The sequence below is a fragment of the Stegostoma tigrinum genome, chromosome 8 (assembly GCF_030684315.1).
Source record: "Stegostoma tigrinum isolate sSteTig4 chromosome 8, sSteTig4.hap1, whole genome shotgun sequence".
In the NCBI taxonomy this organism is placed as follows: domain Eukaryota; kingdom Metazoa; phylum Chordata; class Chondrichthyes; order Orectolobiformes; family Stegostomatidae; genus Stegostoma; species Stegostoma tigrinum.
The window spans coordinates 6,814,399-6,840,066 of NC_081361.1; the positions used below are offsets into that span (position 1 = coordinate 6,814,399).

Below are 25,668 nucleotides of genomic sequence, written 5' to 3' on the forward strand. Positions count from 1 at the left end.
CGGATTCCTCAGTACAAGTTCGTAGGACAAAAAATTTAGAAAAATGTAGAAATAAAAAGTGTAGCACTACAAACCTTAAAAAGTACAAAATCATGGTAATAAATTAGAAAAATAAAGAAATAAAAAGCTCAGAATAACAGTCCTTCCACATTGGTGTAATAAATAAAAAGGAAAGGGGTTTAAGGCTTTGAGAAATCAGAGGTAAAGTGTAAAACCGCTGTCACATTATATTGAGCTGGGAGCATTCATTGGTCACTCAGACTATAAGTGACTTTCTCAGTGCAGATCTGTAACCCTATGTCTAGTAATTGTCGGAATTGTCAGGCAAAGCCATGGGCAGGAGAAGGAATAAAATTAGATTAAAATGTCAAGTCCCATATGGAGTCCAAGGTTGGAAGAGCATCAGGCTGGATCGAGGAACTTGGGATTGGGAGAGAAGACCCACCCTAAAGGGGTCATTTTTGTGTCACCTTTAAATGAGTTTCTAGTTTGCACTAAAGGAAATAATGGTCGAGGAAAAGTGATGCTTCACTTACGCATATGGATGGGAACTAGGAGGTCTAGTGTCTTCTGAGAGAGGTGAGGCCAGATAGTCATAATTTCCTTTCGTAACTCTGCATCTAACTGCTGCTTATCCGCTCCACCTGAAAGATAGGGTTTATTCAAGAACTGTATCTCAATGTATCCCAACGCTACATAGATTGTTCACGGTGTACAGATATCTCCCTGAGGAAGAGAGAGGACTGAAGATACACCAGTCAGTGTACAGATAGCTCCCTGAGAGAGAGGACACTGACTGACACCAGTGTACAGATATCTCCCAGAGTGAGAGGGTCTGAGTCAGTGTATGGATATCTTCCTGAGCCAGCTGGTGGAGGAAGGGTCACTGAAATGAATTTGTTTGTGTACAATTATCTTCCTTTGAGCTGCAGACTGAGGTGATAGATACAAATGGAAGCACTAATATCTCTGGTGAGACAGATTATGAATGTGCCAAATAATACGACAGGAAGCACATCATAACTTCCTGTACAGTTATCTCTCTGTCTCTCTCTGTCTCCTTTTACAAAATGATCCTTAAAGCCTACCTCACTAATGAAAAACAGTTCCTCTGATAAATTGCTCAGGTCACATTCTGTGAGGTGATCACTCCTGTGAGACATCTTGGCATGTTTTACTATATTTAAGACACTATAGAAGTGGGAGCCAGTGTTTTTAATCAGATCCTGAAATGAGAAAGCCTGTTTCCTTTTGGTATGCCATCAACACTTGAAATCCTTCTTACCTTTTGCAAGCTTGATGTGAAGTGCTGTCCTGATTAGGCCCATGAGGGTGGAAGTGAAATGAACAGTCTTGTCTTCACTCACAGGCATGTTCATCAATACCAGCCTCTATAAAGGACAGGGGATAACAAGTTATAACCAAATCCCAGCTGGGCCATCTTTCCAGAGATGAGAGGACTGGAACCGAGTTATACTCTTCATAACAGCTCTAGTCATAGTGATGGTGTGTGTGTGTGTTGCAAAGTACAATGTTCCCCAACACCCTCCCTTGCTGTTCCCCTTACATAACCCCTCCTAGAGTTCATTCATTCGCTGCACCTTTCTCCCACTGAGGATAGAAAGCCAGTTGTTTAAGATAACCCACTGAAGTTGCCAACTCTGACTGGAGGTGACAGCACAGAAGCTGCCCACATTGGCTGCTAAGCCCATCCATTGCTCATTGGAAGGAGACCAATCTTGCTGCAACCCGGTTGAACAATTTGTGAGCCACTTTTTTTGCTTCTATCTCCAGCAGCTACTAATTGTTTTGCAAAAAAAAAAACATATTGAAAGAGAATGCAAAATAAATGCTATTTCAATTTGGTAGCCAGGCGATTCATTCCCATTTTGACGGCAGTGTCTGGGAGAGGAACCATTTATAATTCCTGTGCCCTCCAGGGGAAACTCAGCAGACTTGGCAACCACAGAAGATACTAAACAAACAGCAACAGGCGAAGTCACCCAAATTCTGAAATGGTGCCTAAATCCAGGATGTCTCCACCACCCCCCACCAACTACTTTGCAGTAACTTTCACAATTATTTAGGCAATTTGATGGCACCCCTGTTCCCATTGAATGGAAACATCTAACACAACACTTGGAGAATGGAAACTCGCTGCACTCTCACTGCCTTTCGACCAGCAGCATCTACTACAGGTGACAAGTGACCCATAACCTCACCGCCCAGAGTGACGGATGATCCATTTTTGTCAGGAGGCTTCCATCTGACACCAAGATTGGGGTTGGATAGTTAACAGTAAAGAAGATAGTTGTAGGTTACAGGAAGATATAGGTGGGTTGGTCAGGTGGGCATGCCAGTGGCAAATGATACTTAACCCTGATAAGTGTGAGGTGAACTACTTTGGAAGAAGAAATGAGTTGAGGGAGTATACGATGAATGGCAGGACACTAAGTAGCTTAGAGGAACAGGGAAATCTTGTGGTAATCATTCACAGATCCTTGAAGTCAGCAGAGCACAGTTAGTTAAGAAGACATATCATAATAGAGCTGCACATCATGAAAACTGACCCTTTGATCTGAATGTCCGTGCCAACCAGGTATCCTAAATTAATCTAGTCTCATTTGTCAGCATTTGGCCCACATCCCTCTAAGCACTTCCTATTCATATACCCAACCATATGCCTTTTAAATGTTTTAATGGTACCAGCCTCCACCACTTCCTCTGGCAGCTCATTCCATAAATGTATCACCCTCTGTGTGAAAACGTTTCCCCTTAGTTTCCTTTTAAATCTTTCCCTCTCACCTTAAACCTAGACCCTCTAGTTTTGGACTCTCCCGCACTGGGAATAAAACTTGGGCTATTCAACCTATCCATGCCCCTCACGATTTTATAAATATCTACAAGGTCACCCCTCAGCCTCCAACACTCCAGGGAAAATAGCTCAAACCCTCCAACCTTGGCAACACAGACCAGTGCAGTGGGAGTGTACTGGGCTCATAACCAAGAGGTCAATGGATCAAAACCATTCTCTTGGTGCTGGCATGGTAGCTCAGTGGTTAGCACTGCTGCTTCACAGCACCAGGGACTCAATTTCAATTCCACTCTTGGGTGACTGTCTGTGTGGAGCTTGTGCATTCTCCCTGTGTCTGTGTGGGTTTCCTCTCAAACTCCAAAGATGTGAGGCCCAGGTGGATTAGCCATGCTAAAGTGCCCCATAGTGATCAGGGATGTGTAGATGAGGTGGTTTGTAGGGGAATGGGTCTGGGTGGGTGCTCTGAGGGTTGGTGTGGATGTGCTGGGCTAAACGGCCTGTTTCCACACTGTGGGGCGTCTATAAACTCTAAATCTCTTTTGAGCCCATTTAAGTTTCACAACATCCTTCCTGCAGCAGGGAGACCAGAATTAAATGCAGCATTCCAAAAGTGGCTAAACCAATGTCCTGTACAGCTGCAACACGTCCTCTCAATGCCAATACTCAATGCACCGACCAATAAAGGCAAAAATCAGTGGACCTAGCACTGATCTTTGTGGCACACTGCTGGTCACAGGCCTCCAGTCTGAAAAGCAACCATTCACCACCACTTCTACCTTTGAGCCAGTTCTGTATTCAAATGCCTAGTTCTCCCTGTATTCCGTATGCTCTAAACTTGCTAACCAGTCTACCATGAAGAACCTTGTTCAATGGCTTACTGAAGTCCATATCGATCATGTCCACTGCTCTGCTCTCACAATCAATCGCTTGAATCTGACCTCCCCCTCGTTACATTGCAGCCCGTTTTGGTACCAGATACCTGGCTGTCTGTGCTCCACTCTCTCTCACCCCCTACATTTTCCAAATAAACATGCCTGTTTGCGATGGGGATAGCCACAGGACACTCCTGCACCACCTGCCTCCCTCTCCTACCTTTCCTGAAGGTCACCCATCTCTCTGACTGTATATTCAGTTTACCTACCTTCCTGCAACTGCCATCCATCACATCCCCCAGTTCCTGTAAATTCCTCATTGCCTCTAACTGCAGCTCCAACCAATCCATGCGATCTGAAAGGATTTGCAACCAAACATACTTCCTACAGATGTAATCATCAGTAACAGGGAGACTCTCCTTAATCTCTCACATCTGACAGGAACAGCAATTCACTCTACTAAAGGCCATCTTCGTATCTTAACGATCTGTACACCCAAAAAATCTTATTAGAACATGTAATAAATAAAAACTCACTCTACTCACTATTGCAGATTTACCAAAAAAGGTAAAAACAGTAAGGCCACTCTTTCAAAATAGACCACTAGCTGCAAGCTCCCCACACAGGTTTCTCCAAAGTCAGCTACGAATTTCACTGTTTGTTTATTTTTCTTAGATGGAACTCCCATGTCTAGAGAAACCAAAAAGCAGAGGCACTTCTCTGTTGTTTCATCTCCCAAGTGTTCCCTGTTTTGTCACTCTTCTTCCTTTTAAAGGCCTGTTGTTTTGATCTCTTTTTTATTTAATGTTCCAAAGCAATGCAACAGCTTATAATTACTGCACCTAGTGTCAGCTCCAACTCTAACAATACCTCAATAAAGAAGCAGCTCTTACAGCTACAATTTTTTTCCATCCTCCATCTTGGATTACCCAGAATCCTTTTGATGGGACACTCGCCTTCATCAGTCATGGCATAGCGTATAAGAGCAAGGAGGTAATGCTGGAGTTGTACAGAGCGTTGCTCAGGCAATTGCTGGAATACTGTGTGCAGTTTTGCTCACCTCACAGGAAGGATGTGATCGCACTGGAGGGGGTGCAGAGGAGGTTCACCAGGATGTTGCCTGGGACGGAGTAAATGAGCCATAAGGAGAGACTAGATAGGATTGGATTGTTTTCTTTAGGGCAGAGAAGACTGAGGGGGATGTGATTGAGGTGTATAAGGTAATGAGGGGTATAGATAGGATGAGCAGCTGTTCTGCTTGGTTGAGGGGTCAATCATGAAAGGGCATAGTTTTAGGGTAAAGGGCAGGAGATTCTGAGGGGATTTGAAAAAAAATCTTTTTCACTCAGCAGGTGTGGGAATCTGGAATGCATTGTCTGGGAAGGTAGTAGAGCCTGGAACTCTTGCAAGCTTTCAAAGATATTTGAATGAGCGTTTGAAATATCATAACATTGAAGGATATGGGTCAAGTGCAGGAAATTGGGGTCAGCGTGCCTTTAGTGTGGTTATGTTGGTGCACATTGGATAGGTCGAAGGGCTGGGCTGTCTGTCACTATGGCTCTATAGCTGCCTTGGCCGATCAAAATATCAGGAAGGGAACACATTTCTAGCCTACACTAGATCAGGTTCAGTCATCTCAAGGCTCATATTGTTGAAGATGAGATGATAGTACTCCACTGGAAGTTAGAAAACAAAACACCCTCTAGTCAAAAGTGGAAGGAACGAAAGGAAACATGGCAACCAGTTATCAAATAAACACTAGGTTCTACAATTGGGAGAGTCTTAATAATGTACTGAGACAATCACAGTATAAACAGACATTTAAAATGGATTTACAAAAGGGAAATTATGTTTGACAAAGTTATTTCAGTTTTAGTGATGATCTAACTACATGATAGATAAAGGTGACCCAGTAAATGTAGGATACATGTACTTTTACATAATATTCATTAAGATGCCACTGAAAAAGAAAGTACAGGATGAGTTAAGGAACTAAGTCTTTTGAAAAGGTAAAGGAGAGTGAAGGTGAGAGTAAAGCTGTTGATGCTGTGTACATCAGTACAGACTGGTGAGGAAAATTACAGTGTATGGAATAAAGTGGACAATAGTAACATGGACATAATACAGGAAACAGTGGTCAGTGGATTTTTTTTGGATTGGGACCTTTGTGTACAAGTCAAAAGTCTAGAATTTCCAAATTTCTGGAAGGTATGAAACTTGAAAGCTGAAAATTGAGAGGACGATGGTAGGCAACATCAAAAGGAAATGGACAAGGTGGTGGAGTGGGCAGATGATTTTCAGCATGGAGAAGTGTGAAATGATATATTCAGTAGGAAGAATGTAGAACAGAGAGTGTAAAAATTCAAGCTGTTTGGACACATTATTATATGCTCCATGGCTATCACATCCTGAGGTAGGACACCAGCTTGAACCTTCTGATCCAGAGCTGCAGACACATTGTAGTTTGCAGATGACACCAAATTTGGTGGTGTAGTCGGGCAATGAGGAAGGTAATCTCAGAGTGCAATGGGAACTTGATCAGAAGGGCTGATGAACTAAGGAATGGCAGATGGGGTTTAATTTAGATAAAAGTGAGGTGCTGTCTTTTGGAAAAGCAAATCAGGGCAGGGCTTATACTCTTAATGGTAGGGTCTTGGGGAGTGTTGCTGAATAAAGAGACCTTGGGATGCAAGTTCATAGGTCCTTGAACGTGGAATCGCCAGTAGATAGGGTAGTGAAGAAGGCAATGTAGGAGCACATTACTGCTAATGCTGAAATCTGTGCTGAAAGCAAAAATTTCTGCAGACCACAGCGAGTCAGGCAGCATTGCTTAGTCTGAACCGTCAGCATCTTTTCTCCCCCACCATGCTACACCCCTCCTTACCTGAACTGTCACATAAATGCTGCCCCCTCCACACTTAACTTCACCTCTGTTGAAGAGTCATCTAGACTTGAAACGCTAGCTAGCTCTCTCTCTCTCTATGGATGCTGCCCAATCCGCTGTGATCTCCATTTGTTGTTTGCATTAGTGACAAAGGCATTTGGTATGCTTGCATTTATTGGTCAGTGCATTGAGTATAGGAGTTGGGAGGCCATGTTGCAGCTGTACAAGACATCGGTTAGGCCACTTTTAGAGTACTGCTTGTCTCCCTACTATAGAAACAATGCTGCCAAACTTGAAGCAGTGTGGAAAAGATTTATAAGGATGCTGCCATGGTTGGAGTGTTTGTGCTAAAGGGAGAGGCTGAATAGGCTGAGGCTATTTTTGCTGAAGTGTCGGAGGTTGAAGTGTGACCTTATAGAAGTTTATAAAAACATGAGGGGCATGGAAAGTGTGAACAGTCAAGGTTTTTTCCCAGGGTAAAGGAGTCCAAAAGTAGAGGGCATAGGCTTAAGATGAGAGGGGTAAAGGAACCTAAGGAGCAACTTTTTCATGCATAGCATGGTGTGTGTGGAATGAGCCACCAGAGGAATTGGTGGAGGCTAGTACCATTATAACATTTAAAATGGGTACATGAATAGGAAGAGATGAGAGGGATAAGGGCCAAATGCTGGCAAACGTGACTAGATTAATTCAGGATGTCTGGTCAGCATGGATGAGTTGGACCAAAGGGTCTGATTCCATCCTGTACAATTCTGTGACCGTATGTGTAAGTCATGAAAGCTGACAGGACAAGGCAGACTGCAGTTAATAAAGCAGTCAGAATTGTAGGCTTTATTGATAGCAGCATAGAATACAAGAGTAGGGAGGTGGTGTTGAATCTATACACAACACGAATTGGGCTTCAACTATTGTGTCTGCTTGTAGGGGACACAGTTTAGGAAGGATGTGAACGCACTGTAGAGAATGTAGGGGAGGATTCTGAGAACAATTCCGGGGATGGGCAGTGTCAGATTTGAAGATAGATTGGAAAAGATGTGACTGTCTTCACTGGAGAAGGCTTAGACAAGATATGACCAAGGAATTCAAAATCAGGAAGGGTCTGGTCAGAGTAAACAAGGAGAAAATTTTTCCAGTCATGAAAGAATCAAGAGGGAGAGGTCACAGATTGCAAGTAATCGGTAAAAGAAGCAAAAGTGAGACGGAGTAAACCATTTTCAGCCAGGGAGTGGTTAAGGTGTGGGATGCACAGTCTGAGATTGTGGTAAAGGCAGCTTCAATTGAAACGTTCTGAAGGGAATGAGGCTGTTATTTGAAAAGGAACAATGTGCAGGGTGACAGGAAGAAGGCAGGAGAATGACACTCGGTGAATCGCTCATTTGGAGAGCCGGTACGGACAAGATGGGTGGAATGGCCTCCTGGTGCACTGTAATAGTTCTGTGATTCATTCATTTATAGGGTGTGGGTACCGCTATGTGGGTCAGCATAAACTGCCCATCTCTAAGGTGCCTTTGAAAAAGTGGTGAGCTGCCTTCTTGAATATTTGCAATTCCTGTGATGTTGGTGAGCCAGTGTTTATAGAAACAGCATTGAAGAATAGGTGAATGCTGGGAACATGAGCTGTGAGAATGACATATAGAGACACACATGGGTTAAATAAATGCACAGAAAGATGGCAGATGGAGGATAAAATGGGACGTGTGAGTTTGCACACTTGGATTCTAAAGACAGGAAAGACGGAAAAGTGCGAGACTTGTACGTGTTGAGGCACTAGATGCACTTGTACAAAGGACAGAGTCAATATACAATTAGGAAATAATTAGCAAAGTGGCATTCTGGCCATTAGTGTAAGGATACAAGAATAAAGAAATCCTGTTACAATTGTTCAGCGTTTTTCTGAGCTTACACCAGCAGTTCAGTTTTAGTATCTGAGGAAGGATGTGGTTGAGAGGAAGGGTCACCGGACCTGAAATGTTAACTGTTTTTCCCTTCACAGATGCTGCCAGACCTGCTGAGCTTTTCCAGCAATCTTGTTCTTGTTTTGTTCCTGATTTACAGCATTCGCAGTTCTTCTGGTTTTTATTCTTATTGTGAAGCTTGATGATTTGGTTCACTTGTCTTTGTACTGTAACTTTGTCCCAGTAAAACTGATGCCCTTCGATGTTGGAGTGTATTGAAATGAGGGAGAATTGAGAATTGCTGTTTTGCTGTGAGTTTATTCTTCAAATACTAAGACGGGAGAAAAACCGCAGGCATCTTTTGCAACACATGGACTCCAGGAAGTGTTGGTCACTGATAATGGGCCATTGTCTACTGGCAGGGAATTTGAGAATTTCCTAAAGTCAATTAGTATTCATCATATAAGGCTAGCTCCATAACATCCATTATCCAATGGTGTGGCAACAAGAACAGTCCAAACTTTGAAAGTGGACTTAAAGAGCCTACAGTTTCATGAGATACCAAGCTAACCTGGTTCCTATTTGATGATAGGACCACCCCTCATAAAACTACAGGGATGGCTCCAGCAGAGTTGCTACTGGGGGAGAAGACTCCACACCAGGTTAAAACTGATCTTCCTGGTCCTGGGGTGGTTGAAGTGTGAAAAGGTTATCGGGAATGCAAATGCCGACACAAGATTTGGCTAAGCAAGAGAAAAAGTTTAGTTTAGTGAATGGAGTTTAGGGTAGAAATCGCAGGAATGTCCCTGTAAGGGCAGGAAGGATGGTCAACGCAAGGTCTGGTCCAGTGACTTATAAAGTTCTGGCCTATGTGATGGTCCTAAACAAGCATGTGGACCGTATGAAAGCCGCAAACTTGCAAATGGTGTGGGCAAAACACCCATCCAGCTCCTTGACTGCCTTTCTGACAGTCCTGGAACCTGTGGGCTCTCCCTCCCTGTCAAGCGTAGAAGATACTTTGGAACCTGAGATGGATGTGGCGGATGTCGCTGCCCCCATGCCTTTGCCTCGTGGAGAAGGGATTGAATTTCTTCCAAGACCCTCCGGGCAATAAAAGGTGAGCTGCTTTGTGTTACATGCTGCCTGTATCCAAAGCAGAGTTGGAGTTTGCAGAGTTAGAGGAGCTTGACCCAGTGCTACAACACCCCAGGTGGAGCTGCAATTGAAAGAGCCTTCTAAGGTCCTTGGACTCAGAGGGGGAGGAACGTAATGATTGTAATGAAGTCAGATGGGTAGAATATCATAGACTATCAGTTCCCTGATTGGGGCTGTTAACCCAGTCCACTCAGGGAGCCCTGGCTGACACAGGAGAGTCAGACATCCTGTTTGCTCTGAACGCTGACTCTGAGGGAGCTGGATCAGTATCAAGGACTCTAAATAAAAGGTAACTGGGGTCAGGTTACCAGCCTCTGAGGAGTTATTTCAGAAACTTTACTAGGCTGGGGTTCTAGGGATGAGACAGTCGTCCTATGATGAGAGACTTGCGCTGATTTTCTCTGGAGTTCACAGAAATCACATTGAAGCAAACCAGATTCTAATGGGGTGGACGCAATTGCTTCTAGTTGGGGAATCAAAGACTGGTGAGGCGGAGCAGAGGTTGAGTAATTTCATGATAAGTTGCTGATCATTACAAACAGAGATGGGGAAAAGGACTTCCGCTCAGAGGGTGAAGAACCTTTGGAATCCTTGAGTCCAGAGAGTTTTGGATACTGCATCATTGAATATACTTAATGCTCAGACCAACAGATCTTTAATCAAAAGGCGATGGAGAAAGTGTGGTAGGGGGCTTTGCTCCACTTCTAGACTTAATGTTCGAAATAAAAATCGAAAGAACTGCGGATGCTGTAAATCGTGAACAAAAACAAAGGTGCTAAAATCTCAGCGGGTCTGGCAGTATCTGTGAAGGTGAAAACTAAGTTAACATTTTGGGTCTGGTGACCCTTCCTCAGGACTTCTGAGGAAGGGTCACCGGACCTGAAACGTTAACTCTGTTTTCTCCTTCACAGATGCTGCCAGACTTGATGTTCTGTTGCACTTACAGACTCACCAGCACAGCTCAAAACTTCATTGAATAAAAAAAAGGCATTTTTCTTATTTAATATAAGGGCATCGACTGAAATTGTCTCCACACTGTCCCCATCAAACACTCCCCGAACAGAGACATCATTGGATTAGATACAAAGTTTTCTCTATTCTGTCCCGATCAAATACTCCCAGGACAGGGTCAGCATGAGGTTAGATACAGACTAAAGCTTCCTCCACACTGTTCAAACATTTCCATATCAGGGCAGCAGGGCTTTAGTTGTCAACAGAGACAGAGAGTGTGTTTGTGCTTTTGAGAGAAAGGAGATGGAGGGAGAGTGCAAGAGGAACAATGAATGACTGGTGAGGAAAAATGAAAGAGGCACAACAAAGAAGAGGGAAAATTGAGTGGAAAGAAGGTGTGTCTCTGTGTAAATATGGTGGACTTTCACTTTAACAGTCTGTCAGGCTGTTTGGGGTGAACAAACAACTCTCACGAAGCTCACCGCCTGCAGAGTGAACACCTCCTTCACAAAGCTCCTGCTGTGGAACACTTCAGCCTCCTGCTCCTTCTTGGAACATAACAAACTGAAGTGTGGAGAAGGAGGCAGTGTGCAATAAAGGGGCGAGGGCCTTATAAAGACTGGGAGAGAGGTTGGGGTGGGGGGAGGGGCGAGTGGGAAGGAAGGAAAGAGATGGAGAAAGAGAGTTTGAAAGCTGGGCTAAGAAGCAGCTGTGTCCAGCAAATGTTGTCAGAGGCACTAAACTGCATTCTCCCTCTGTAAGAGACTCAATTCACAATTCCATTGTCCCATCTCAATGATCTCAGCTCCTGTCAGTGGAAATCGTTCCTCCTCCCCGTGCCCCCTCCGACTGTCCAACCTTCCCACTTCGTGACTTTCTTCAACAGGTCCTTCATCCTGCTGGAGCCCAGATCGGCTCAGTTTATGTACTCCAACTCAGGACAATTCCTGAGGGCGGGGATCCTAGCTAATCCAATCACCTTTCCTGCTGGATTTGGGAATGAGGGCAATGCATTGACATTGGGCTGGCATGGTGGCTCAGTGGTTAGCACTGCTGCCTCGCAGCGCCAGGGATCCGGGTTTGATTCCACCCTCGGGAAACTGTCTTTGAGGTGTTTGCACATTCTTCCCATGTCTGCGTGGGTTTCCTCACACAGTCCAAAGATGTGTAGGCTAGGTGGGTTGGCCATGCTAAATTGCCTGTAGTGTTCAGGGATGTGCAGGCTTGGTGGGCTGGCCATGCTAAATTGCCTGTAGTGTTGAGGGATGTGCAGTCTCGGTGGGTTAGTCATGGGAAACGCAGGGTTACAGGGACAGGGTGGGTGAATGGGTCTGGAGGGATGTTCTTCAGCAGGGTCAGTGTGACCTGTTTCCACACTGTAGGAATTGTCCCATTCTATAGTCCACTTGCAAACATCTGTGTCAGCGCAGCTTCTGTCTGTGCCGGCTAATGTCACAAAAGGTTTGCTGCATGAACTTGGTGGGTTGGGGTGGGATTTGAACTGCAGTCATGTTCCCTGACTCCATGCAAGATGGATCTGGAAAACTCAGGCCACCGCCTAGCAAAAATGGATCAGTCAGGTCACGTGGCTCAGGATTTAACCTGCACACGTCTCGCATCTTCTCACTGGGTTCAGGCAATGCTACAATCTGTGAACAGCTAAACCGACACGACAGATCGAGAGGACAGACATTACCAAGCAATGCCCTGGAATGCACGAGGGGCCCTTCAGCCTTTGCAGCTGTGAACAGCAGGGGAGAGCTCGGACACCTGGTACAAAGTGTTTCCAGGATGGCAGGGATGGCGATGAGTGCAGGGATTGGGGGGCGAAATCAATGAGTGATCAAACCATGCACCAAACACACTGCGTTCATACAAAGCAGCTGTGCTTGCAGGCTGTCCGAACCATGCGTCACGTTACAGCATGAAATGGCCTCCAGCAAATTTCAAGTGGGTCGCTGGACTTCAGTTTTTCAGCTTAGTTTTGTGTGCATCAGGGTGAGAAACGTTGGTGCTGCAGAACAGAGAACTCTCCGTTCAGTGCAGATCCAGGATTAGATACAGAGCTACCTCTACTCTTTTAAAAAAAGTAAAGTTCAGTCAACTCTGTCTCCATCAAACCCTCCCAGGACAGGGACAGCATGGGGTTAGATACAGAATAAAGCTGCCTCTACTCTTGTAAATGGAAAGTAAAGCCCTCTCTACAGTGTACCTATCAAACACTCCTAGGACAGGGACAATACAAGATTAGATACAGAGTAAAATATCCCCTATACTGTACCCATTGACCACTCCCAGGACAGGGAGAGCATTGGGTTACATACAGAGTAAAGCTCCCTCCACACTGTCCCCAACAAACGTTCCCAGGACAGGGACAGCATGGGGTTAGATACAGGGGAAAGCTCCCTCTACACTGTTTCCAACAAATGCTCCCAGGACAGGGACAACAGAGGTTTAGCTGTAAAATAAAGCTGTCTACATTTCTAAACTGAAAGTAAATTAGATACAGAGTAAATCTGCCTCTACACTGCCCGCATTAAACACTCCCAGGACAGTGTAGAAGGAGCTTTACTCTGTATCTACACTATCTTAATTAAACATCTGCTATGAGGTTACTGTCTTGTCTGAGTGCTGGAATAGTATTCTATTCTCAACACTAGCACGAAGCACCCTGAGAAAATAAAATTCACAGAAACAAATGCCCAGGGTGGAATAGGGAGGACCAGGTTACAGTTCCTGAACTGTAAGAATTTCAATTTCTGACCCACGACATTAAATTGTCAGACACACAATCTAAAAGAAGTTCAATTGCGACCTCCACTCAAGCCAATACAGAAATGCTGACAAAGATCCTTTCAGTCTCAGGCAGACACAGTTTAAGGTTTGTTTTTCTACCTTGTAAGCCACTTTCGAAGGACATTTCTTCCCCAGACCCAGCGGTGGTGACATAAGGGTCAGCATTTGATACATGTCAGTGTAATGGATTCGGCCGCTTTGAATGGAGGGAAGGATGTGATAAGCATGTCCAGGAGAAACAGAACAGGAAAGAGTTAATCACATCTATCTCAATCAGCAGAACAGTCCTTCATCATTAAATCAGCGAGTCACACAGTACAGGAGGCAGCCATTTGGCCCATTGTGTCTTTGCCAGCTCTTTGAAAGAGCTTTCCAATTCGTTCTGCTCCCTTGCTCATTCCCCATGGCCACCCCGAACTTTTATTTTGTTTTCATTTTTCGAGAATATCCTTTTTTTTGGCAGAGTTACTGTGAGCCTGCTTCCATCAGCTTTTCAGGCAGCAGCCCCAGATCATAACTCGCAGCTCTAAAAACAATGTCTCGTCACCTTTCCCCTGCTGTTTGGTATATTTTGCCAATGACCCAAAGCTCTCATTTCCATTTTTCCTCTCTTGGCAAAGTTCAGCTGTTGCATAAATGCGGTGGCGAAATATGATTGGATTCAGTGAGCTGATGGGTTACTGGTTCAAACTCCACCATACCAGCAGTGCCCAGCACAGCAAGCATGAGTCAGAGGGAGGGACGGGGTGTAGTGAGGAGAGGCAGAGGAAGACATGCACTCCATGCATCTGGACTATGCATTTCCCCACCATAAAGAAACAGTTTCTTATCCTTCCTTTCCCTTTACACTAGTTCACACCTCCAATTTCATATCTTAGCCCCAACTAAGTGGTGAATTGCCATCGTGATCATCCATTGTTCAGGATTTACATGGCATGCAGAGCCTGAGTCTGTACAGGACCCATTCCTGACTTGCTGGACTTCTCAAGGATACGTCGGTCACGATTGCTCCTTCAGGATTCACTGTGGCATGCACTTTGTGGCTCAGATATGCCAGGAAGGGTGTTGCAGTCAGAGTAGGGTGTGGGTGAGCGTATGTCAGTGCACGCACGCATGTGAGAAAGTGTGCATGTGTCTGAGTGAGTCTGTGTGTGAAACTCTGCGTTTGAACATGCACGTGTACGTGTGGGTGTGTGCATGGTCCCTATGTGAGTGTATTTGTCTGCTTGTATCAATGTTTGCATCTTTAAGTGTGTGTGTGTGTGTGGTGGCGTGTGTTTGCATGCACGTACATAGGTATGTATCTGTGCATGTGAGTGTGTGCACACTTGTGTGTGCATATGACAGAGTGTATGCGTGTGTCTGTGTGTATATGCTTGTGAGAGCGAATGTGTGTGTGTGTGCATGCGCGTGCACCTGTGCACATGCGAGGGTGTGTGTGTATGTGCATGACAGAGTGTGCCTGTGTGCACATGAATGCATATATATGCATGAGTGTGTGTCCAAATGTCAAGCACTTGAGGATGTGTCTGTGTGCATGCATGTCTGCAGTGGTATCTTCGCACGTGCATGTGAAAGAAAGTGTGTCCCTGCAAGTGCGTGCATCTGTGTGCCTGTGTATGGCTCATTCATATAATCCGGACTTTGACACTGAACCCTTCCAACACAGCCTGGCTGTCCTTCTGCATTCTTCATCCTGTGAATCAAAGGTCACACTTTGCCAGCTGCGCCATGACCCGCTCCAGCCCCTGTTCACCCACCAGGCCTGTCCTCCAGGATTTATACTGCCTCATGGTCAAGCAGCAGGTCGAATCCAAAACCTCGCCCTCTTTTTGCCGATCCCTCTCTGGCTTTGTGTTCTGCAATTCGCTCCAGCCTCACAGTTGAGGAGTACCTGTCCCATTCCCGTCTACAACGGTCAGCGCTCCATCATTGATGGTCATGCTGACTTCAGTTGCCTGGACCCTAATCTCCAGTATTCCCACATACAGCTTCTGTACTTTTGCCTTAAACCTTAACTGTTTAACAAAGTTTTCAGCCCTCATAACACTGAGTATGTATTTAGTTTTTGAATGTAGAGGAGTGTTTCATGTTAGGTGCTATTTGAATCTAAGGAGTTGGGTGTTTGTAAGCGTGCTTGCGTCTGTGGGCATTTGTGTGTGTGTGAGTGTGTGTGTGTGTGTGTGTGTGTGTGTGTGTGTGTGTGTGTGTGTGTGTGTGAAGTGTGGGTGAGAGTGAGTGTGTGTGTGTGTGTGTGTGTGTATGAGAGAGAGAGAGAGAGAGAGTGAGTGACCGTGTGCGAGTGTGACTAACTGTATGAGAGTGACTGTATGTATATTCCAGAGTGTATGACTGTGCATGCGAGGAAGAGTGACTGTGTGAGAGAGGATGTGACTGTGTGTGTGTGTGTGTGTGTGTGTGTGTGTGTGTGTGTGTGTGTGTGTGTGTGAGAGAGAGAGAGACAGTGTGACTGTGTGCGTGGAGACTCTTTGTGGACCTGTGAGCATGAGAGAGAGTATGACGGTGTGTGTACAGATTGTGAGAGAGTGTGTGACTGTATATACATGGACTCTGCGCATGTGTGTATGTGTGTTTGTGTGTGTGTGTGTGTGTGTGTGTGTGTGTGTGTGTGTGTGTGTGTGTGTGTGCGCGCGCATGTATACGTACAGGCAGCCGCACCAAGCTGAATACCCACTCAACCAAGTCAGGAGCTGGCCAACCCCTTGGAAGTTTCAGCCTTTGCCTGTGCGGGAAGCACGGTGCAATGTAAAGAGAAAGCTGGTTGCTGTAGACCTGAGAGACTGTCTCTTTAAAGGAAGCCTGTCATGCCTCAGTCAGAGAGGGGCAACCACTGGGTGTGGCTAAGTCAATATAGAGCAAACCTTGTAGGCCACCCTACAAAGGCACTTCCTCCTCAGTCCTGGGGGCGGGGGGGGGGGATCGTACACACTATTGTGTACATGTCCTTATAATGAATCCTTCCACTACAAAGAAAGCAGATTTGGTTAGACAACAACAACAACAACAATAATAACAATGCAGAGCAGACTGTTTCTATCGCTGAGTGAGGAGAGCTCGGTGCCAGTGTTGTGGATGGTGGCTTTGTGTTCCTCTTCAGCTCCGGGTATCAACTTGCCCACTGATTGGCATCAGGTCCCCCAACTAATGCAAATTAACCAAGAGACAGGAAGCCTTTGCTTGAGTCTTCAGGGAAACCGAGTGGTCATAATCTCTCGGAACGTCCTGCACTTTTCACTTGCCCAAGAGCCACAAGCATTCAATTTCTGAAGAGCTAAGATTGGGGTTCACTGAATTGTCTCATGTCTCTGATTCTCCAGAAGATACACTTGGAATTAGTGTTTACCACACTTACAGCCCTGCCCTCTTGAGAATGGCAGAGGGCAACAATGTGAGGTCCTCACATCGAATCAGAACATAACTGGAACCTGAGATAACAAAGTGAGGAGCTGGATGAACACAGCAGGCCAAGCAGCATCTTAGGAGCACAAAAGCTGATGTTTCGGGCCTAGACTCTTCATCAGAGAAGCACCCTTTTCTGATGAAGGGTCAGGGCCCAAAACATCAGCTTTTGTGCTCCTAAGATGCTGCTTGGCCTGCTGTGTTCATCCAGCTCCATACTTTGTTATCTTGGATTCTCCAGCATCTCCAGTTCCCATTATCTCCGTAACTGGAACCTGAGTTCAATGTTGATTGTATACTGTCTAAAAGGGTGGAAAGTGACTGGCCATCAGGTCTGTGTCTCACTCCTTACACACTGTACAATGAGCTCTATTACAAATAAATGTTTTTACTTCAGCTACAAAATTGATATGAATGGGTCAGGACCCCTGGTAGGTCACTGATATTTTGGAACTCAAAGGCTGATTTCAAAAGCTTCATCGCCACATTGATTCAATACAATATCTAATACCTTAATATTACACTTAACAGACACACCTGTCACTGTTAAGCTACCCCTCAGAAAGAGAAGCGACAGAGACACCAGTTAATGTACAAATATCCGCCTGAGGGTCAGAGGGGACTCAGAGGGGACACCCGTCAGTGTACAGGTATCTGAGAGAGAGGTGGAGGTACTGAGAGACATCAGTGAGTGTACAGATATCTCCCTGAGATAGGGAGAGTGGGGTCTGAGAGACACCAGTCAGGGTACAGATATCTCCAAGTAAGACCGAGTGAGAGAGGGATTGGGGGGATGCGGTTACTGAAAGACACCAGTCAGTGTACAGATATCTCCCTAAGTGTGCGGATCTCAGCAATCCCGAGAAACGTACTGACATCTCTTATTGTCTGTTCTGAGAGAGTTAGGTAAGTCACTTGCCTTTTTATGTACATCATAAATTATTTACTGTGTAAGTCACTGTCCATCTGGTCTGTTTTAGGGACCTCTCATCGGTGAATACAAGTTATGGTTTTTGCGTTCCCTCACTGCGTTAGACCTTTCTCCTATCTGATGAGTAGTATCTGATCTTGAATTGGTTCCCTGAACCAAGCCATTGCTCAGTGAGGGTGAAAGAAGAAGCAGGAAGTGGATTGGGAATGGCACACGTACCAGGCAGCTCGATCATACTCGGCCCAGACTCGCACAAACTCATCGAGGTGATGTGGGCCCAGGATCGATGAATCTCGGGTCAGGTACTCAAAGTTATCCATGATGACGGCCACAAACAGGTTCAGCATCTGAAAAGTAAAAGCAAACCCACTTTTTAATTTGGCTGCCCGGAATCCAGGTCAAAGTGCAGCAAGACGGAGAGGCAGTCAGCTCTGGGTGATGGGGTCTAGTCTCTGTCAAGGCCTTTTGACTTTCTTGATTAAAGGCCCCAGGGAGTCCCTTAAGAGGAGGCCCCAGCTCAGCTGCAGGGAGGCTTTGGGGACAAACATAGGGTCTGAAATTTGAGATGGTTGACATCTCTTGGTCACTGTGCTGCACTGGAAGCAGAGTTTCGAGCTCTCCAGAGGTGGCCTGAAAGCTAACCTCAGGCCTTGCGAGGCAACTGGGGCTTGGTGGTCTAGGGAAAACCCAGCAACAGGAAGGCTGTGATTTTTCCACCAGCTTTCAGCCCCCCTCAGCTAGTTCCAGCATGGCTTGCACCCAAAGAAGTGCTGACCGGGTCGTCATTGCCACGTGAAACTTGGGAACCCATTTCTACACAGCAAGATCCCACAGAAAACAACTTGGCACTGACAGGTCCAGTCAGTTTTCATAATGTTGGTCGAGGGAATAAAGGTAGGGTAGGGCTTCGGGAAATACTGCCAGTGTGGTTTAGAGTCACCAGATATTTTGTTTTCCTCTGAGAGAGGGGAGGCAATAGTCTAGTGGTATTATCACTGGACTGTTAATTCAGAGACCCAGATGACATTCTAGGGAGTTGATGAAGGGTCTAGGCCCGAAACATCAGCTTTTGTGCTCCTGAGATGCTGCTGGGCCTGCTGTGTTCATCTAGCCTCACATTTTATTATCTGACATTCTGGGGACCTGGGTTCGAATCCCGCCACGGCAAATGGTGAAATTTGAATTCAGTAAATGTTTGGAATTAAGGCTCTAATGATGAACATGAATCCATTGTCAATTGTCAGAAAAAAACCATCTGGCTCACTACTGTCCTTGAGGGAAGGAAACTACCATCCTTAGGTGGTCTGAGCCTACATGTGATTCCAGACCCACAGCAAGGTAACTGACTCTTAACAGCCCTCTGGGCAATTAGGGATGGGGCAATAAATGCTGCCTGGCCAGCGATGCCCTCATCCCGTGAATGAATAAACAAAAGAAAAACTGGTCTCAGTTGCATTGAAAAGACAGCATTGCTCCCTCGGGAGAGTACGAATGGCTTCTGACTGGCCTTGAACCTGCAGATGTCGGATCCGGGACAGCACTGTTACCTACCAGGAATGTCCTGGGAGAGGGGTTTGTCTCGTTACAGCGGGGTGTCAAAAATTCAATCTGATGCTCCACTTACAAGGAATGAGCAGAGGAATATGAAGGAGACAAAGTAGAAATAAGCAAAGTCGGTGCCACAGCGGTGCTCTGAGGAACCCTCACATCTCTTCTCACTCAGGCATGCCAGCATGATCTCCTGCCATGACTCCCCTGTCGCACTCCTGCAGCATAAATACAGGCTCCATCAGTCTGGGGGCACACACCGGGCAATAGGAACAGAGACTGGGCAATGGGGACATGCACTGGGCAATGGGAACAGAGGCTAGACAATGGGGACAGAGGCTGGACAATGGGGACAGAGACTGGACAATGGGGACAGAGACTGGACAATGGGGACAGAGACTGGGACAGAAAACTACTTAGATGAATAAAAACAAATAGCCCATGTTTCCATAGTTATTTCAAAAAATGAAAGAGGTGACAAAGTGACCAACTGATCTCCAGAAAGTGTGTCTGGGAATGAACAATGGAAAATAAGAACAAGGCAGATGAACTATATCAGTTATGTCAGTTGTCAAAAGGAACCTCTGGATGTATTGTACTTGAATTTCTAGAAGACACTTGATAATGTGCCATAGCAAAGGTTATGGTGAAAAATGAAAACTTTATGGTGTAAGGGGTTACATATTGGCATGGAGCGAAGATTGGCTCACTAACAGAAAGTACAGTGGAGGTGTAAATGGTGTTTTTCAGTACAGGACAGAGATACTGGTCAGTGCACAAATATCTGTCTGAGAGACGCAGAGGACTGAGAATTACCAGTCAGGGAGAGAGGGGGGGGGAAGTGAAAGAAAATGAGAGACAGTGAGGGAAAGGGAGAGGGAGAGAGAGGATTGAAGATACTAGTCAGTGTACAGGAATCTCCCTGAGATCCAGGAGACTGAGATACCAGTCAGTGTACAGAAATCTCCCAGAGAGACGGGAGGCTGAGACACCAAGTGACTGCACAGAAATCTCCCTGAGAGGCAGGAGACTGAGACTCCAATCAGTGTACAAATATCTGCCTGAAAGACAGAGGAGACTCAGATGCACCAGCCAGTGTACAGGTATCTACTTGAGAGAGAGGTGGGAGGGACTGAGAGACATCAGTGAGTGTACAGGTATCTCCCCAAATAGGGAGAATGGGGTTTGAGAGACATCAGTCAGGGTACAGATATCTCCAAGTGAGACTTTGAATGAGAGAGGGATTGGGGGGTTGTGGTTACTGAAAGACACCAGTCAGTGCATAGATATCTCGCTGAAAAAGAGAGGGGACTGAGAGACACCACGTCTGTACACAGATATCTCTGAGTGTGTGGATCTCAGCAATACCACGTAACATACCGACACCTCTTATTGTCTGTTGCCATAGCAAGTAACATACCGACACCTCTTATTGTCTGTTCCGAGAGTGTTCTAACAGAAAGTACAGCATAGGTGCAAATGGTGTTTTTCAGTTCAGGAGGATGTAATAAGCAGTGCGGCACAGGGATTAGTGCTGGGGCATCAACCGTTTACAATTTACTCAAGTGGCTTGGATGAAGGTATGGTTGCAAAATTTGTGTTGTGAAAAGGACACATGGAGGCTGCAAAGCAATATAGGTAAGTGAATTGTGAAGAATATGCCAAATGGAGTCTAATGTGGAAAATGCGAAATTATCCATTCTGTCAGTAAGAATAAAAAGAGCATTATTGCCTAAAAGAAGAGAGATTTAAGAGCTCTGAGATACAAGGGCAGCTGCTTGTCTTAGTGACATGAAAATGTTCATTGACAGGTACAGCAAGTAATTAGGACATCTCACAGAATGTTATCCATTATTGAGAGAGGAATACAATACAAAAGTCAGGAGGTTATGCTTCAGTTATACGGCCATTGGGAGAACTCCAGAGCATCCCCATCCAGAGGTGGTTTAATGGAGAGTGCAGGAGGGCATGTCAGAAGCAGCACCAGGCATTCCTGAAGATCAACTTGGTAAAACCACCAAACAGGGCTACTTGCACGTCAAACAGTGAAAGCAGCAAGTGATAGACAGAGCTAAACGATCTCACAACCAACAGCTCTAAGCTCTGCAGTCCTGCCACATCCAGTCATGAATGGTGGTGGACAAGAAAATAACTCATTGGAGAAACAGGCTCCTCAAATATCCCCGTCCTCAATGATGGAAGAGCCCAGCACATCAGCATCACAGATATCAGTCTTCAGCCAATACAATTCACTCCACATGAAATGATAAAACAATCATAGGCCCTGGATACTGCAAAGGCTTTAGGCATTTCTTACAATAGTTACAGAAGACCTGTGGTTCAAAATTTGCTGCTCCCCTAGTCAAGCTCTTCCAGTCTAGCTCAATGCAGGTATCTATCCGATGATCTGGAAAATTGCCCAATCCTGTACACAAAAAGCAGGACAAATCCAACCCAGCCAATTACTGCACCATCAGTCCATTCTTGACCATCAGTAAAGCGAAGGAAGATGTCATCAACAGTGTTATGAAGCTGTATTTGAGATAGTTTTCACTGTTGCTTAGTTCAGGTTCCACTAGCCACCACTCAGTTCCTGAGTATTGTTCTAAGCATGGACAAAAGCCGAGAGGTGAGGACAGAGTGAAATCAATGGATACTGGGGGCAAACTCTCCGCTGCTTGGAGTCATACCAGGCACATGGGAAGATGGCTGTGGTTGTCAGTCACCACAACTCCCGAAATCTCTGCAGGAGTTCCTCAGGGTACTATTCTAGGCTCAAACATCTTCCCTCCATCAAATGGTCAGAAGTGGGGATGTTCACTGATGATTGCACAATGTTCAACATCATTCGGATGGAAGCTGTAAAGCAGGACGAACAGTGTTCTCTAGTTTACTACCGGTGCCACATGATAGCGAGGCGAGGAACAGGGAGCGGGCGCAGCTTAACACGTGGCTGCGCAGCTGGTGTAGGACGGAGGGCTTCAGATATGTAGACAATTGGGATGCCTTCTGGGGAAGGTGGGACTTGTACAAGAAGGACGGGTTGCATCTGAACTGGAAGGGGACCAATGTCCTGGGTGGAAGGTTTGCTCGAGTAGTTCGAGAGGGTTTAAACTAGTATGGCAGGGGGGTGGGAACCTGAGCTGTATACCGGAGGTGAGAGTTGATGCAGGTGAGGCAATAGCAAGAGGTAGACCTTGCTTTAACGCAAGGAGTATCAGGAATAAAAGTGATGAACTTAGAGCATGGATCAGTACCTGGTGCTATGATGTTGTGGCCATAACAGAGACATGGGTTTCTCAGGGGCAGGAATGGTTGCTCGGTGTTCCAGGGTTTAGAGCATTTAAAAAGAATAGGGAGGGGGGAAAAGAGGAGGGGGTGTAGCACTACTAATCAGAGAGGGTATCACAGCTACAGAAGCTTCCATTGTCGAGGAAGATCTGCCTACCGAGTCAGTGTGGGTGGAAATTAGGAACAGCAAGGGAGTAGTCACCTCGTTAGGGGTTTACTACAGGCCCCCCAATAGCAGCAGGGAGACTGAAGAAAGCATAGGTTGGCAGATTTTGGAAAAGTGCTGACATAGTAAGGTTGTTGTAATGGGTGACTTTAACTTACCCAATATTGATTGGAACCTCCTTCGAGCTGGAAATTTGAATGGAGTTGTTTTTGTAAGGTGTGTTCAGGAGGGTTTCCTAACTCAGTACGTTGAAAGGCCGACGAGGGGAGAGGCCATTCTAGGCTTGGTGCTCGGAAACGAGCTGGGGCAGGTATCAGATGTTGTGGTGGGAGAGCATTTTGGTGATAGTGACCATAACTGCCTCACATTCTACATAGCTATAGAGAAGGAGAGGATTAGGCAAAATGGGAGGATATTTAATTGGGGAAGAGGAAACTATGATGCGATTAGACATGAGTTAGAAAGCATGGACTGGGAGCAATTATTCCATGGTAAAGGCCCTATAGACATGTGGAGACTGTTTAAGGAACAGTTGTTGTGAGTGATGAATAAATATGTCCCTCTGAGGCAGACAAGAAAGGGTAAGGTAAAGGAACCTTGGATGACGAGAGCGGTGGAGCTTCTCGTCAAAAGGAAGAAGGTAGCTTACGTAAGGTGGAGGAAGCTAGGATCAAGCTCAGCTCTAGAGGATTACAGGCAGGCGAGGAAAGAGCTCAAAAATGGTCTGAGGAGAGCCAGGAGGGGACACAAGAAAGGCTTGGCAGAACGGATTAGGGAGAACACAAAGGCATTTTACACTTATGTGAGGAATAAGAGAATGGTCAAAGAAAGAGTAGGGCCGATCAGGGATAGCATAGGGAACTTGTGTGTGGAGTCTGAGGAGGTAGGGGAAGCCCTAAATGAGTTTTTTGCTTCTGTCTTTACGAAAGAAATGAACTTTGTAGTGAATGAAAACTTTGAAGAGCACGTGTGCATGCTAGAATGGATAGAAATAAAGGAAGGTGATGTGCTGAAAATTCTGTCAAACGTTAAGATTGACAAGTCGCCAGGCCCGGACCAGATTTGTCTTCGGCTGCTTTGGGAAACGAGAAATGCAATTGCTTCACCACTCGCGAAGATCTTTGCTTCCTCGCTCTCCACTGGAGTCGTACCTGAGGACTGGAGAGAGGCAAATGTAATTCCTCTCTTCAAGAAAGGAAATAGGGAAATCCCCGGCAATTACAGATCAGTAAGTCTCACGTCTATCGTCTGCAAGGTGTTAGAAAGGATTCTGAGGGATAGGATTTATGACCATCTGGAAGAGCATGGCTTGATTAAATGCAGTCAACACGGCTTTGTGAGGGGCAGGTCATGCCTCACAAACCTTATCGAGTTCTTTGAGGATGTGACTAGAAAAGTTGATGAGGGTCGAGCTGTGGATGTGGTGTATATGGACTTCAGTAAGGCATTTGATAAGGTTCCCCATGGTAGACTCATTCAGAAGGTCAGGAGGAATGGGATACAGGGGAACTTAGCTGCCTGGATACAGAATTGGCTGGCCAACAGAAGACAGCGAGTGGTAGTAGAAGGAAAATATTCTGCCTGGAAGTCAGTGGTGAGTGGGGTTCCACAGGGCTCTGTCCTTGGGCCTCTACTGTTTGTAATTTTTATTAATCACTTGGATGAGGGGATTGAAGGATGGGTCAGCAAGTTTGCAGACGACACGAAGGTTGGAGGTGTCGTTGACAGTATAGAGGGCTGTTGTAGGCTGCAGCGGGACATTGACAGGATGCAGAGATGGGCTGAGAGGTGGCAGATGGAGTTCAACCTGGGTAAATGCGAGGTGATGCATTTTGGAAGGTTGAATTTGAAAGCTGAGTACAGGATTAAGGATAGGATTCTTGGCAGCGTGGAGGAACAGAGGGATCTTGGTGTGCAGATACATAGATCCCTTAAAATGGCCACCCAAGTGGACAGGGTTGTTAAGAAAGCATATGGTGTTTTGGCTTTCATTAACAGGGGGATTGAGTTTAAGAGTCGTGAGATCTTGTTGCAGCTCTATAAAACTTTGGTTAGACCGCACTTGGAATACTGCGTCCAGTTCTGGTCGCCCTATTATAGGAAAGATGTGGATGCTTTGGAGAGGGTTCAGAGGAGGTTTACCAGGATGCTGCCTGGACTGGAGGGCTTATCTTATGAAGAGAGGTTGACTGAGCTCGGACTTTTTCATTGGAGAAAAGGAGGAGGAGAGGGGACCTAATTGAAGTATACAAGATAATGAGAGGCATAGATAGAGTTGATAGCCAGAGACTATTTCCCAGGGCAGAAATGGCTAACATGAGGGGTCATAGTTTTAAGCTGGTTGGAGGAAAGTATAGAGGGGATGTCAGAGGCGGGTTCTTTACACAGAGAGTTGTGAGAGCATGGAATGCGTTGCCAGCAGCAGTTGTGGAAGCAAGGTGATTGGGGTCATTTAAGAGACTGCTGGACATGCATATGGTCACAGAAATTTGAGGGTGCATACATGAGGATCAATGGTCGGCACAACATCGTGGGCTGAAGGGCCTGTTCTGTGCTGTACTGTTCTATGTTCTATGTTCTATTTGCAACTCCTCAGATACTGAAGCAGTCCATGTTCAAATGCCTCTGGCCTGGACAATATCCAGGCTCGAGCTGACAAGTGGCAAGTAACATTTGTGCCACACAAATGCCAGGCTATGGCCATCACCTATAACAGACAATCTAACCACTGCCCCATGACATTCAATGCTGTTACCATCACAGAATCCCACACTATCAACATCCTAGGATTTCCATTGACCAGAAACAAAACTGGACTCACCGTATAAATGACACAAGCAAGGTGAGAGGCTAGGAATTCTGTGGTGAGTAACTCACTTCCTGGCTCCCCAAAACCAGTTCTCCATCTACAAGGCACATGTCAGGAGTGTGATGGAATACTCAC

The 25,668-nt window shown here is 45.7% G+C and overlaps 1 protein-coding gene across 1 annotated transcript in view; it reads right to left on the bottom strand.

Moving 5' to 3' along the window:
* Positions 1 to 25,668, bottom strand: part of LOC125456615 (probable voltage-dependent R-type calcium channel subunit alpha-1E) — a 714,016-nt gene that overhangs the window by 38,868 nt on the left and 649,480 nt on the right. The window contains exons 38-42 of the mRNA XM_059647713.1: positions 19,344 to 19,485; positions 17,939 to 18,066; positions 13,468 to 13,564; positions 1,286 to 1,391; positions 537 to 644 (exon numbers count right to left, since the gene is read on the bottom strand). Coding sequence (XP_059503696.1) covers positions 537 to 644; positions 1,286 to 1,391; positions 13,468 to 13,564; positions 17,939 to 18,066; positions 19,344 to 19,485 — 581 coding nt within the window. The remainder of the gene's footprint in view (positions 1 to 536; positions 645 to 1,285; positions 1,392 to 13,467; positions 13,565 to 17,938; positions 18,067 to 19,343; positions 19,486 to 25,668) is intronic.